General features: G+C 43.8%; 1 protein-coding gene across 2 annotated transcripts in view; it reads left to right on the forward strand.

Annotated features, from left to right (window-relative positions):
• Positions 1–15987, forward strand: part of PSTPIP1 (proline-serine-threonine phosphatase interacting protein 1) — a 124484-nt gene that overhangs the window by 86046 nt on the left and 22451 nt on the right. For both annotated transcript variants that reach the window (XM_019504428.1, XM_019504426.1), the window contains exons 7-11: positions 3944–4042; positions 7673–7718; positions 9431–9510; positions 12399–12497; positions 13564–13660. In XM_019504428.1, coding sequence (XP_019359973.1) covers positions 3944–4042; positions 7673–7718; positions 9431–9510; positions 12399–12497; positions 13564–13660 — 421 coding nt within the window. The remainder of the gene's footprint in view (positions 1–3943; positions 4043–7672; positions 7719–9430; positions 9511–12398; positions 12498–13563; positions 13661–15987) is intronic.

Here is a 15987-nt window from a genome sequence, read left to right on the forward strand (position 1 = left end):
CATGGAGAGGGTCCAGAGGAGAGCCACTCACATGATCAGGGGGCAGCAGGGCAGGCCTTACGAGCAGAGGCTACGGGACCTGAACCTGTTCAGCCTCCACAAGAGAAGGCTGAGAGGGAATCTGGTGGCCATCTATAAACTTACCAGGGGGGACCAGCAGGGAATGGGAAAGGCCCTGTTCCTCCGAGCACTGCCCGGCGTAACTAGGAATAACGGCCACAAGTTGATTGAGAGTAGGTTCAGGCTAGACATCAGGAAGCACTGCTTCACAGTCAGGGTGGCTAGGATCTGGAACCAACTTCCAAGGGAAATGGTGCGCGCCCCTACCTTAGGGGTCTTTAAAAGGAGGCTAGATGAACACCTCGCTGGGGTCATTTGATCCCAGTACTCTTTCCTGCCCATGGCAGGGGGTCGGACTTGATGATCTGTTTGGGTCCCTTCTGACCCTATCACCTATGAAACTATGAAACCTCCAAGATAGGGGAAAGCACCACCTCCCTTGGAAGCCCATTCCATATTTTGGGAACCCTCACCGTAAAGAATTTCTTCCTGATATCCAATCTAAATCTACTTTCCTTTAGTTTGCAGCCATTATTTCTAGTAACCCTGAGGGGCACCCTGGTAAACAAAGTATCCCCTATTCCCTCCTGACCCCCCATGATGAGTGGTACAATGTGTGGCCAGACCTGGCAGGCCTGAGCAAGACTGAGGAGGGGTGGAGACAGAGACGGTACAAGGAAGAGAAGGGGAGAACTCTGCCCACCCCAGCAGCTTCCTTACTGCCAGGAGCAATCCAGGCACAGAGCACTGTGCAGCCCCAAAGGAGGACTCTCTCCCCTTCTCCCTCTCCCCCATGGCCATGGGGTGGGGAGGGGGGCTCTGTGTGATGCTGGAGGGGGACTCCTCCCCCTCCTTCTCCTCTACCCCCCGCACCAGTGTGGGATGGGGAGGGGGGCTCTGTGCAGGGCTGCCTGGCCTCAGGGGGGGACTCTTCAACCAGGTTTATCTCAAACCAGTTTTGGCCATTTTTCAACTGGTTTATGTATGCAGAATTTATGTTCTATTACAGGTTTAAACCAGCTCCTGATCACTTAAACCAGTTTGTGTATAATGCCTGTCCCTAGCCTAAAGATGCAGAAAAAGTGCAAGGAATAGAGAGAACCCTTAAATCAAGGGTACAATGAACAGAGTTATAGTAACTTTTATCTGAGGGGCTCATAGATAACTGGCATTGGCTTCCAGTGGACAATAATCCTTAGGGTATGCAACTAAGGCTCCATCTGTGCTCCAGTTGCCATCAAACTGCAAAAACTATATGTATATACAGCTGCTGCTAGCAGAGTAGTAGCATGCTCCCCCCTGACTAAGCCAAAACCATGATATCAATTTACTGTACTTAAGTATATTGCTTAACCACATTTGTGACCTCACTGGTTTATATCACCATACAATCTGGTCTTTGTGAAAGGGACTAAATGGTGCCATAACCATATAAAGAAAGTAAATGCCAATTCTGGTACTAGCTTAGAGCTGGAACATTCCTATACCTACTGGTTACTCTAGCTATACAAAAAAGAACAAAGAATCTTGCAGCATATGTTGGCATACTCGTGAGTAGGCATTAATACAGTAGATAAGTTGGCACAAACACAGCCATAGATTACCTGTCATTGTCAGTGGTACAGATTTATAACATGATTCCTGAATGGAGTACCAACAACTAATCCCATTGATCATGGAAATTAGAACCTTGCTAGGAACAAGTATATTAATAACATGTTGGCTAGCATGATTTTAACAGACCTAGAAAATGGAGTAATTTTCCACAAATCTCAATTGCAGGCCAAACAAATAAACTTTGCTCTGATTTCAAGTGTCACTTTTCAGTGCAGGGTCACAATAAGAACAAATTTTGGATTATTGTTTATTATTTATTAACCTTAGCAACTCGTGTCTTGAACTCACTTGGTTTATAAGCTAAAATGTTATTTTTTCCTACTAGTCAGCCTGGCATATTCGAACTAGAGATTTCAAAGTTGAAACAAGTCCTTACTGACTCATACACTGACCCCATTCATATAGATTCCACAGCTTAAATTTGGCTGCCAGAATCATGGGTGTCACTCTAATCGTCTATGACAACTGGATGATAAATCTGATTTAGCCATGGGATGTAGCTGACAATTCTGTTGATGATGCATAAGCAGTAATAACCTTCAGCTCCTTTTGCTAATGATGTTAATTTTGGTTTGAGATAAGAAGAGTAAAAGCCATAGTTGTTGAGGTAGACATTAAGATTGGATCTATGCTGTTGTTTACATAATACCATGTCTAAAGTAGATTTTAGCCTCTCATGGTGCCAGCCAGGGGCGACCCGAGCAGGGTGTGGGGCCTGGGGTAAATCAGCCCATGCAGAGCCCCGTCCCTGCTCTAATCCTGGACCTGAAGAAACAGCGGCAAGGGGGGAAAGGGGGAGTAGGGAGTAGCAAGCAGCTGAACGAGGACCCACCACTCCACCCGGCTCCATACCGCTGCTGCTTCGCCCGGCTCCACAGGCCCCCCAGAGTTCAGGGCCGGGGGCGGTCGCCCTGATTCGCACCCCCCTAGGACAGCCCTGGTGCCTGCCTTCATTGCTCGTGGATCTAGTTTTCAAACAAGAAGCTCTGTGCTTTCTACCATGCTGGAGTTCCTTGTAAACATCTGCAAAGCCATTTTTATTGCCCTCCTTTTTTCTCAGTAAAAATTTCCTTTGACACGATGTCTATAAAACAGCGTGATGACAGAGAGGCGGCTAGTGGGCACCATCTATCATGCTGACCTGTACTGTCTTTCTGTTTCTTTATGCTCTTCATGTTTTTTACTTCCACCTCTTGTCTCTTGTTAGTATAAACTTCTTGTGAGAGGGATAGTATTTTTGTTCTGTACAAACTTAGCACAGTGGGCTACTGGTATAGGACTGGGGACTCAGGTACTGGAGAGATGCAAACAAACAACATTTCCAACAGGACTTCACTTCCATTGACCAAGGCAGTATTTTTTGGAAGCAATGTGAGCCAATGAATAGGCACTGGACATGAATCCAGGAGGCCACGATTTTACTCCTGGTCCTGCCACTGGCCTACTATGCGATTGCGGCAAATCATTTCCTCTTCCACTATTGGTCAGTCTTGCTTATGTAGTAGAGCTATTAAAAATGCTCCTGGCATAACTCTTTTCTGTCAGAGGCTGACTTGTCAAAAGCAAAACACTGAGTAGATAGCAATAAAATTTCATTTACAGAGAAAAAATATTTTGATGTCAGAAATGTTTTATTTTAATATTGTCACATTTATTTGATTTTTTTTATATTTAAATCATCTTATCATAGAATATTTTTAAAAACATCAAAATTGGAATGACACGTGTTGATTGTACTGAAATTAGGTGCTCTGATCAACCTGAAACATTTGCTCAAGAATTTAATTTAATGGGAAACTGAGATTGTTGTTTTCATTCTCTTTCAGCATGGGAGTTGCTCTTCTAAAAACATGGGATTTTCCATTAAATGAAAAATCCACCCCTCCCCTCCTCCAGCTCTGCTATTTGATTGTTAGGTCTTCAGATCAGGGAATGTTTTTCACTGTGTGGGTCTGTGCAGTCCCCACTTCAATGGGGCACTGATTCTGAATGGGGTCTTTAAATCAGTGTGACCCATGGCAGTACTATCTACAGGATGCTGAAGTAGGCTAGTTGGTGTGCTGCTTATTTGACTAGTCAGCATCCAGAGTGTCTCTCCAGCTCTATTTTTATATCCATCTCTCAGCACTGTCAATTTAAATTGTCCGAAGACCTGTATGTAGTTTTGTTTCTTTTGCCTGCAGAAGAGATATTGTCATGCTAGAGAGAATACAGTCCTATTATCTGACCTACAAACAAACCTTCTATTCAATTTATTTTAATGCAGTCAAAAAAGACCTATGAGCAGAAATGCAAGGATGCAGATGAGGCTGAGCAAACCTTTGAGCGGATAAGTGCTTCGGGCAACCAAAAGCAAACAGAAAAGGTATTGGAGACTTTAGTTCTATTTAAGCAATGCTACGAGAAAAAAAACTAGTAGACAACTCAGTTTTCATAGTCAAGGTGCAGCAGAGTATGATGGAAACAAAGGTTAGAACCATCTACTCTGTGGGAAGGTGCATACTTTTCAAAGCTGCTTTCTATTCAAATTATCCTGGAACATTCAAGATGTGTAACAATACCTGGAGAAGAAGGCTTTCACAGACCAACAGAGCCCTTTGAACAATTAGTAGAGCTGAGACAAGATCAGACCTGTGAGTGTTTTTAAAAAGCAAAATGGGGGCTGCTGGGATTGAGTAATGTGACTGGTACAGCCCTTCTTTAGAAAAAGTTCAGATGCTCTTAGAATTCTAAGGTGAAGCTTAATGTTTTTGTTTTAAATGTCAAATTATTCATAAAAGTGCAAGGTGGAAAGAAACATGTCAAGTGTTTCTACCTTTTGTTAACGTGTGTTAACCAATGTAGACATAATAATCTCATCCTTAAATCAATATTTTTCTCTTGGTAGCTAGTTCAATTTCATGTGAATTTACAAACTTAAAAATAAATTATTGAAAAGGCAGGCAATTCAGTCCTTCATTGCCTTCATCTTATGTTTTTAGCTGACGATTCAGTAACTTTTAATGGGAACATTTTACAATGGAACAGATGGGGAAAACAAAATAAATGAACTCCCTTTTGCTCCATAAAAATCAGTGCAGTGTAAGCAGAGAATATCAAACCTCATCTCTTGTGGGGGAAAAAATATCTAAAAATGGCACTGGAAATAAGCATTTGGTATCTTGTGTCCCAAAATCTTTGATGAGTAACAAATTAGATCTTTGTTATAAATACTGAATGAAAACCTGGTCCTAAGTAAAGAGGGAAATCCCTATTTATTTGTTGAGGATCAGAATCTTGCCTAGTGCCTTTCCCCCAAAAGGTTCCAGGGTGTTTCACTGCCATTAACTTTACACACATCAACGTGAACACGGTCGTTTCTCCCCACACTGAAATACAGAGTGGCAGCTTGCATGGAAATTGTTAGCTGTTTCACTTTGCAGAGCAACAGTAAACAGTTTAGGACAGGAAATGAATAAAGATGATGCTGGGTTCTGACTTATCACATATTTTCCAGCCAGCTGCAGTGAAGGAGCATAATTATGGGAATCTTAGTTTGAACATTGCCTTGAAGGACAGAATACAGGCTTCAAGAACACTGCATTAACATGTTGTCATCACCATCTGGTGCAGTAAAACCAGGAAGTACTGGGTTGTCAATAGTCTGCCCATATTTTCCATTTTAAAGAGCTGTAAAATACAAAGACATTCTACTGAGAAGGGAATTTTGCTTTCAGGGTTTTCAAGTTGCTATTGGAAACAGCCAAGAAATGTAACAGTTGCAAAAATATTTTAGAAGGTTCATCCTGTTCCTTCAAATCTGGCTGCTTATCTGGGGATGTTACCTGGGGAACTGGGAGCAGAGGAGGAATTTCAACTGCCATTTCATTCTTTTTAAGGTCCTGTTCAGCAGTCACATATTGTCCCCAGTATCAATATACTGTATCAGCAGGGGGAGAAAGGCGGGGTCAGATTCTGCAAACACTTATGCAGAGGTTTAAAAGAGCCTAAGATGGAATGAGTTCAATCTTTGCAGGTTTTTCTAAGCTACACAGCTTGATCCAATAACAAACTTAACAGACATTCAGTGTTTGGGTGGCCAAGATAGGCAGAAGCCTACACTGGCCCAGGCCAGGAGTCTGGGGCGCTCATGTACACCACTACTCGTGCCCAGCTGCCTGAGGCTGCTAAACCCAGCCCAGTAGCAACCCAGGCTTGATTGGCTGTTAGACACCCCCACCACCACTGTCAGCCACTGGGCAGTGGAAAATCTCTCCCCAGCCCCTGCCCCAGAGGGGTGTGGGGATGGGGGATGCACCACCTGGCCCTGGCCCCCCAGCTGGGGTCTGCCCAGTGTGGGGGAAAGACACCACCAGGGGTTTTTTGCTCCCCAGCAGCCCAGTTCACAGGGCTAGAATCAGCTGAGCCCTGCCTCCTCCCCAACCCTGCCTGTGAGAGGTGGGGGCTTGGGTCGGGGGGAGGGGGCAAATGCACCAGGCCAGCCAGGCACTGGCTCCCCCAGCTGAGGTCTGCCCAGCCCAGAGGGAGAAGCCCCCACCAGGGACTTTTTGCTCCCCTGCAGTCTGGCTCCTCAGGCTGGGATCAGCTCAGCCCCACTCTCTCCCTAGCCCCCCACCTCTGAAAAGGGAGGCAGGGAAGGGGGAGAAGACACTAGCCTGGCCTGGCACTGGACCACCAACCAGGGTCTGCCTGATGTGGTGGGGGCAAGGGGGTGAAGTCCCCACTGGGGCTTTTCACTCCCAAAAAGCCTGGCTCACCAGGCAGGCATGGGTTCAGCCCTGCCCCCTCCCCAGCACCCCCTACCTGTGAGAGGCAGGGCGTGGGAAGGGGAACGCACCAGCCTGGCCTGACACTGGCCCCCCAGTCCTCCCAGTGAAAGCCCCCACTGGGGGCTTTTTGTAACCCTGCAGCCTGGTGAGCCGCCTCCCCAGTGCATTCGCCTCCCCGCCCCCAGCTCTCACAGGTGGGGTGGGGCTGAGCGCATGCCAGCCTAGTGAGCTGGGTTGTGGGGGAGTGAAAAGATCCTGGTGGGGACTTCCCCTTCCTCCACACTGGACAGACCCTGGCTGGGGAAGCTAGTGCCCACCTGGCCTGGTGCACTCAACCCCCTGGTCCCTGCCTCTCAGGTGGGAGCTGTGGAAGAGCAGATCCCAGCCCAAAAATTTGGCCTGTGGGGGACTGAAAAGCCCCCAGTAGGGGCTACCCTGCCTGGGAGGGTCTGATGCCAGGCCAGGATGGGCATATACCCCCCTACCCCACCTCTCCACTGCTGGGGCTTTCCTTCCCCTTGTCTTGTACAGAGGGGAGGCTAGAAGGTTCTGGGGGTCCATTCCCTTGCCCCCTCCCATCCTGCCAGGCTGACAGGTGCTGGTGGGAAGCAAAGACTTTAGTGCTTTAGCTGTGAGATACCTGGAGGAGGGGCCAGCCCTGCTCTGCTGGAGCAGACAGCACAGCCCAGGGCCACAAAGCATCCTGAGGGGCTGCAAGTTAACTTGAACCACGAAGGGATTTGGGACCGAAGTTCCATAAACTGGTTTGACCTAAATCAGTTAAGTCTGATACTACATCCATCCAAGTTTATCCCAGATCAGTTTCAGCCATTTTGAAAGCAGTTTATGTGCACTGAACTTCTGTTCTGTTACAGGTTTAAACCAGTTTTGGATGACTTAACCTGGTTTATGTGTAATGTCTGTCCCTAGCCAAAAAGAGCAACTGCCAGGAAAGTGTACAAAGGCAGTACATAAGGCCAAACTCTCACATTATGTAAACTGTCAGAGTTCTCTTAAGTCAACAGAGCTATAACTATTTACACCAGCCGAGGACAAGATCTCTAGTTTTTATATAAAGTCAATACAATAATGCTTGGCTCTTAGCCAGATAGTAATTGTTGGCAAGGTTGGGCAGTTAATTTTATACCGCCAGGATTGTTGACTGGTTAAAAAGGAAAAAAAAATATGGAAAAGTCTTAATTTCAGTTTTGTCTTTTTTATTTCAGAGTCAAAATAAAGCTAAACAATACAGAGATTCAGCGAATGAAGCAGGTGCTATTCTATTTGCAATTAAATGTAGAGTTTGCTTTTTAGAGGGTCCCACATCAAGCTGAATCCAATGGTGTGCTATTAAAAGTAAACCCATCCATTTGAAATGCAACTTCATAAAAACTCACCCACATAGGTTAGTGAGGCTGCTGTTCCAGGATGCTGGGGTATGTCTACACCCCTTCCCCAGTGCTCAAGGGGAAGGCTGTCCTTTGAACATAGCCTGCCTGCCCACTCCCTCTTCCACATGTCTATCCTGGAAATGAAGGGGTGAAGCCCCTCTGGAAGCATCTCCTCTTCTGCCACTCTTAAGCACTGAAAGATCTGGAAAGTGCTTGTTATGGGGATTGCTCTCAGTGCAGTTTCACTGCCTCATTTCCAGGTTTGATGACTAGGAGCAGGAGCAAATGGGCAGAGCCTGCTTGGGAATGGCTTATACCAGCAGCACTGGGAAAGCAGTATAAACCTACCCACTGCCTTCTAGGAGAGGTAATCCTCTAAAAGCAGCATACGTCATTTTTCTGTCTTTCTTTTTTCTGGTATGCTATTTATGCATGCTATGTTAAGGCACAGAAAAGTCTTCAACTACTCCAACTCAGATCAAGGACCATATATGTCTGTATTCAGTCATGAACAGGGATCCTGATTTTCTCTGATAACCCCCCCCCAATTTTCAGATTCAAAAACAGTAATATTAGTGGTGTTTCATTTTAATCATAGAAAAAAAATGTGGATTTGGTTTACTTTTTTTTTTTTTTTAATCTGAAAATTGGGGATTTTTTTTTTTAAAAAAAAAAAAACCAAATACCCATTTTTTTTTTTTTATTCTAAAATTGGGGGTTTTTTTTTTTTTAATCTGAAAATTGGGGATTTTTTTTTTTTAAATAAAAAAAAACAGGATCCCTGGCCATGAACAACCATGGTAGATGACCCAGCTGTGAGCCCAAATACAGTATCGGAAACACCAGGAGCTTGGCTCTGTTTCATGACTGTGAAATGAAACACATTACTCCTGTGCCACTTGGACCAGTTCTCCTGGGTTCTCCCAAGGTATCTTGTGTGTCAGGAAAATGCAATTCCATGTTACTTCAGCCTGGCTAAGGTGTGTGTGACGCATCAGTAGGTCAGAGAGGTCAGTGTTGCTTCATGAAGCTACCATGAGGTAAGCAGCCACCTTCCTGGTGAACCAGATTCTACTGCACTGTATTTTGTAGGGTACAGTTTAGGGCAGGGGTAGCAAACGTATGGCATACGGAGCTGATCCATTTAGCCCACAGTACTCCTGGTGAGGCAGTGGGGGGACATGGAATTTGGGGACTGAGCTAGCAGGGGCAAAGCCTTCCACACAATCTGGGCCCCGGGGTGCCAGTGGACATGGCCATTGACAGGGGAGGGGTGAAGGGAAGGCTGTGGCAACACACATCACTGCCACTTGGCTCATCACCTCCCCTGCTGCCACTGGCCCCACTACTGCCACAGCTGCAGCTGCTGGCCCTCCTGCTTTCCCCACTTTTCCCACTGATCCAACCTGCAAAAAGCCCCACAGTCCAGATCCAGCCAGGTATCCAGGGCACAGAGTGAGTTTGACACCCCTGGTTTAGAGCTATATATTTCCATAATAAAACTACAGTAATACACAAGAGGAGGAGATATGAGGAGGCTACATTATCTTATCTCACTGGGTAACTTCCTATTTCACATGTCTCTGTTGACAGAGAGGGTGTACAAGCAGAACATAGAGCAGCTGGACAAGGCCAGGACTGAATGGGAGCAGGAACATATCAAAACCTGTGAGGTAAATATTGACCTTTATAATCCTTTGTATGCACACTTTTTATTTCACTCCACTTGTGTATCTTAGCCCAGCATCCAGTTTCAAGAGGGAGGGATTCCTTACATGCTTTGGATAGTCTGTGAATACGTGACTGCTTCAAGAATACTCTAAAGACTACCCTAGATTGAAAATGAGATTGTTAGCTGACTTGCTCACTCTTTTCTCTCACACATTGAATGCAGAAGACAAATTCTGAACTGGTGTAATTACAAAGGCATGGTTTTAAATTTCCACCAGTTGATGAACTGTTCCTGGGTATAAAATTAGATTATGCTTGTTTAATGGATGTTCTATTTCATTAGAGCCAAGATAAATGTATTTCTTAACTGATCATTTTCTGACAAAATATCACCAAATCATAACTAAAATATCACAGGAAAGGATTAGTTTTAACAAATCCAATTTGAAACAATTAAAAATGTATTTCCAGATAGAAATTATTTTTAAAGTTTTAGCTAATTTACTATTTTAAAAAGTTTAAACAGTCAAAAAACAAAACAAAACAATTTAATTTACCTGCTTATTTCCCCCCCATTACTGGCTTATGAGAATGTTTTGAGCTTGACCTCTTGCCCCAAATCAGGGTAGAAAAAAAAATTACATTGCAGAAACTGAAAGGACGTGAAGAACACCCCCCACCCAGTCTTAGTGAGTTGCACATTTAGTAAGCATGTCTGTTACACCACTCTAAGTGAAGAGGACACCAGTCTATAGGAAGACAATTTGTGATCTACTTTAATCTCACTGAATATTTTTACATCATCCTTGCAAAATGCTATTCACTTACTAGTATGGAGTAATTTTTGCTTTGATTCAGAGGCAAGAAAATATAGTTACACTTCCATTATCAGGAAGAGTAACTAGGTTTTGTACCTATTTTGTACATTTTCTATGACAGTCTTCAGGAACTGGTTAACATCCCTATTAGGAACATATTAGCTCACTTGAATTTGATTTTGTCCCTTTACATTTCTCTGTCTTGTATATGGGTCCATCTGTTAAAGTTCACTTTTGCTATGTTTGCTTGTTTCAACTTTTTATTTCCACATAAATGCAAATGCCAGGAGTGGGACCTTCCAGTTCCCTGCCTTCTCCTAAACTTTCCCTGTTGGGAATCACTGGAAAGTCCCACAGCTAAAACAGCAAATGTTCCATAGAAATGGTATCAGGTCTAAAATCTCCCCCAAGACAGATTTTCCTTTATTTCTTTTAAAGGAATCCTAAAAGATTTTCCTTTATTTCCTTTTCCTTTCTTACTCTCCCATCACCAATGTATATATGCCAGACTACAGAACCCTAACCTTCCCACAGCTGTTAGCACAAACTTATCTTTTGCAAAGGAATTACTTTATTGAATTCCTTCTCCTAAACGTGCTTATCAGTAAATGAACTATTGGTAGATTTCTGAGGAGGTTCTAAAATAAAAATGTATGCAAAGTGTGTGTCTAAGGCAGTGTCTGGTGGTGTGCATATGTTGTTAGTTTATGCAATTTACCATGCATAGACACTCTAGAGTTTTACATGTCAATTTTATGGTTCATTATCTGCAGATCCATTAAGGTTGTTGCTATTACACACTACGAATGGCTTCCTCTGGCTGGCTCTTAACGGGACCTGGGGACCTGACTAGAGTTGGTCATAACCCAAAATTTCCATTCCAGTGTTTGGGAAAGAAAAGTTGTGTTTCAGTTTCAATTTTTTTATATATATATTGAAAAAAATATTCAAATATTTAGAAATTTCTGTCACTAGGAAGTTGACAAAGTTTTTCCATTTGGGGGGAACCTCACCGATATTAAATGGTTGTGGTTACATTTTTCAAATGTTAAATGAAGCCAATTCCCCTGACTTGCAGACCCAAAGTAGCCTCACTCTCCCTATCCACTGTCCCTATAATGATTCCCCTCCTATTTCTCTGACCAGTTGATTTCTTCATACCCTCATGTTGACTTCCTCATGCCTTGTGTCTCTTAAAAGACAGGGATTGTATTTTCTCAATCCTTTTTCAAAACCTGAGTAATTTTTTGGTGCTGTTAACATAAGTACTAAAAAATGAAGAAGCAAGCAGATGGCAAGAAGCATCTGAGCCTTTTGCACCTTGTGGAAAACAAAAAAGCACATTCTGTTGGGAAGAACAGCTCAGCTTGGAGATAACATTTATTTTTGGTTTTGTTGTAAAAACAATTATAGAAAAAGAGAGTTCACCTGTATGTTTTCCCACCTGAATTCACATTCCAGCTCCCCATCTCACCTCAAAACAACAATCAGCTGAAGACATAGGAACAGATAAACTGGGAAGCAACACAAAAATCTAATTTTACTATGTGAACATCCTTAAAAATAAAGGGGAAAAAAAACTGGAGAAAAAGCACAAGTCAAAGATTTTCTACCTAGAAAGTTCTTCCAAACAGATACCAACTGCAGGCATCAGTAGCTACTTCTGGTATCACCTATATTCTATATACAGCCACCATCAGGCATCCAATTACAACAACGTTGCCCCTGACTTGTTTACAACAGGATTCCAGTAGCATAGACAGTATGCGGAGAAATCATCTATAGATCAAAATGCTGTTCTCTTCTCCATGTACAGCTTTTCCATGGAAAATATACCTCAGTTTACTTTAAAAAACAACAAAAACAAACAAACAAACAAACAAAAAAATCCCGATGCAGATTTATTTTTTTAAGATTGTCCCAACAGTTGGCTGTGGCACATTTGGGAATGGTTTGCAGGTATATGAGCATAGTATAATGAAGGCCTTCTCCACAGCAAGGGCCGCTAGGTGCTACTAAAAATGTAAATAACAACCACCATGATATTTGACAGCTCTTCTTTTGGATTTCAGGCCTTTCAACTCCAGGAGTGTGACCGTATCACCATCCTCCGGAACTCCCTATGGGTTCACTGTAACCAATTCTCCATGCAGTGTGTGAAGGATGATGAGGTACAGATTTTTCCCCAAAGAGAAAAATGTGTCCTTTAAAGTCATAATCCCATTTTATCCCTCTTCATGCTCACTGAATGCCTCCAGCAACTTTGCTGTTGCCTGGTTATGATTCTGGCCATCACAGCACACTCTCAGCCAAGGCAAAAAACCACAAGCCAGCTTTACCTCCCCACTGAACTTGAAAGGGATAGTTGAGCCTGCATGGACTTGAGAGATTCCAAACCAAGCTCCATGACAGCAACTCCCATCCCTTCTCCTTAATCTCCAGGGTCATGACTCCAATCACCAGGTTAACTTTATACACAGATGTACTAATTGTATGGTCATCCCTTGTACAGTGGGAGAAAAATAACTAATTTTATTAAAATAATGCAAATCTTTGCAGGTACATGACCTACATGTCAAACCGTACCCCTACTTTTAATGAAAGTCCATCCAGGAATTCTCTGTTCAGCTCAGTCAAACTACTGAAGATCTCTCAAAACCCAAGGAAATGTTTACAGATGCCTTTGGAAACAACAGCCTCTGAAAATTTTTAATCAATTCATTGAGTTTAAAGTCAGACAGGATCATGTAGTTTGAGTTCCTGTGTAACACTGGACATAAAATTTAATCAAGTTACCTTTCTATTAAGTCACACAACTATTGAGGCTCAAGTACATGTTCCAGAAAGGCAACTAGTTTTGGTCTGAAGACATCAAGAGATGGAAACACTACTTTTCTTGGTAGTTTGTTTCAAGGGTAAATCACTTTCACTGTTAAAACTGCGTGTTTATTTCCAAGTCAAATTTGTTTGGCTTTAACTTCCAGCTACTGGCTCTAGTTACACATTGCTCTACTAGATTAAATAGCCATTATTAAACTATCATCTTGTAAAGCTGTTGCCTGAACTCCTATGTCAAGATGTTGTTTGCAGCAGAAATAAATAGCTGTGTAACATGCAAATACTTTCCAAGTGGACAGTTGCCTTAAGGCGGAGAAAGAGAGATCAGGAGAGGATTCCGCCTTAAAAGTTTGTCACACTAAAGGCCAGAACTTAAAATCCTTGTTCTCTGTTTTGTAGCTGTATGAAGAGGTTCGGCTTAGCTTGGAAAACTGTACTGTAGAATCAGACATGGACTGCTTCATTAAGAATAAAACGACGGGAACAGAGCCACCAGGTAATTATTACCAATGATCTTTTTGAACTAGGTAGCTATTACTGTACATGTAGTCTGCATAACAGAAATTCTGTCTAACTAAATTATCCCCATTTTACAGAGGGGGAAGAACACTGACCTCACAGGGGGCCCACAGCAGCTTAAATAGCTGGTATTTGTAGAAGACTGAACTGTAGCTAGATGACATGCCGGATTTCTGGTTGCAAGGAATTTTATTTACTTTTTTATGTAAAATATAAACTTCCGGAAGGATGTGGACAGCATTGAGAGGGTCTAGAGGAGGGCCACTTTCATGATCAGGGGGCAGCAGGGCAGGCCCTATGAGGGGAGGCTGAGGGACCTGAACCTGTTCAGCCTCCACAAGAGAAGGCTGAAAGGGGGTCTGGTGGCCGTCTATAAACTTACCAGGGGGGACCAGCAGGGAACAGAAGAGTTCCTGTTCCCCCGAGCACCATCAGGAGTAACTAGGAATAATGACCATAAGTTGATTGAGAGTAGGTTCAGACATCAGGAGGCAGTACTTCACAGTCCCGGCGGCTGGGATCTGGAACCAACTTCCAAGGGAAGTGGTGCTCACCCCTACCCTGGGGGTCTTCAAAAGGAGTATGGATAATCACCTAGCCGGGGTCGTTTGACCCCAGTACTCTTTCCTGCCATGACAGGGGGTCAGACTTGATGATCTGCTCAGGTCCCTTCTGACCCTACCTACTATGAAACTATGTCTGGCTTTGTAGGAATTCAGAATGAAACCTGTTTTTTAACTGTAAATTAAAACAGACAAAAACAACAATATGGGTTCCAGAAATACTGAAACAATGCATCTCTAAAACAAGATATACGTCCAGGAACTCCAGCAGCTCCTGACTGTGACGGATTCTTCTCAATATCAGTTTCCAGGGTCTGCTGTTCGGGGCAGCTCTGCCATAAGGATTGCCCCGTGATGGGGACCACTATGCTTCCAGACTACTGGGACAACCAGTTTCCCTGGCTACGAATCCTGGCAATCTGTCCAGGGACTTCTGGGGTCCTGGCTCCACAGAAGGGAATCTAGAATATCTGAACTGGGGCTCCCAGTTTCCCGCAGGCAAACTGAATGTCAGGGAAGCTGTGGAGCCAGGACCCTGGGGGCTCCATCTCCCTAGCAATTCATCCAAAAGCCAGGTATCTCTCTATAAGGAACTGAGGAAAATTTGTCAACCCAAGATGGTTTCTGAAAATCATTTCTCGTTTGATGAATCAGCATTTTCTGATTAAATTGTTTAATTGAAAGATATCTGACCAGCTCTGCTCTGAATAGTACTATGTTTTGCCTCCAAACACATTGGCATGCTTTACTCATGAGAGAACCCAAAAATAGATATGATCCCAATCCTTATGGGAACTCAGTCATCAATGTTCATTCAAGTCAAAAGGTCATGAAAAGTCTCACACAGATTTCCTGTGCCTGATGAAGGGTGACTGCACCCGGAAGCTTGCTAAGAACTTTTTTCCCTAACTACTCAGTTGGTCTAATAAGAGATACCACATCTACTCAAAGCACCTTGCCTGCCAATGTTCTTAGTGGGGCTGTGTGAAGCTTCAGTCCCTGATTCGATTCAGCGGAGATTCGGCCCAGTTCGGTGGCTGAATCTCTGAATCTGAATTGAATCAAAGGACCCTTTAATCTCTCTGAATCAAATCGGAACCCTCCACATCGATTCAGAGATATTTGGAAAGATTTGGAGATTCGGACATAAAGACAGCTTTAAATGTTTTTTCTACATACCTCTAGGCAGCAGGGGCTTGTGAGTGCTGCGATGCTGGGGCGCATGCAGTGTCCCACAGGAGCGGGGGAGGGGCAGGGGGGTGTTCCCCAGCGTGCTCAGCAGCAGACCTGGAAGTGGATTAGAAGCACTTCCAGTCCACTTTCGGGTTCACCACCGAGCATGTGGAGGACCCTCCCTGCACTCCTGTGGGACGCTCCATCCACCCCAGCATCACAGCATTCACAAGCTGTGCTGGTACCTTGAGGTATGTACAAAAAACATTTAAAGCTGTGTATGTCCAAATCACTGATCCTTCGAATCAGCATTGAATCTTCAGATCTGGATTCGGCCGAATTGACAGTGATTCGAATCACTGTCCCCAATTCAGGCCAAATCCAAATCCTACGCCCCTTTGCAGATGTACACTCCCAAAACACACCCCACTATTTCTTCTTCCCCAAATCTCCCCTTGGGCATCTTGGCATTTATTATATAGAAGGAGAACCAGAGATAATTTCCCAGACATCTGCTGGGAAGAGCAGTCGGCCAGGTCCAAGCGCACACGCAGGTTCTTGGAGAGGG

This window comes from Gavialis gangeticus, unplaced genomic scaffold (assembly GCF_001723915.1).
Source record: "Gavialis gangeticus isolate Ggan-Ray unplaced genomic scaffold, GavGan_comp1, whole genome shotgun sequence".
Taxonomy (NCBI): domain Eukaryota; kingdom Metazoa; phylum Chordata; order Crocodylia; family Gavialidae; genus Gavialis; species Gavialis gangeticus.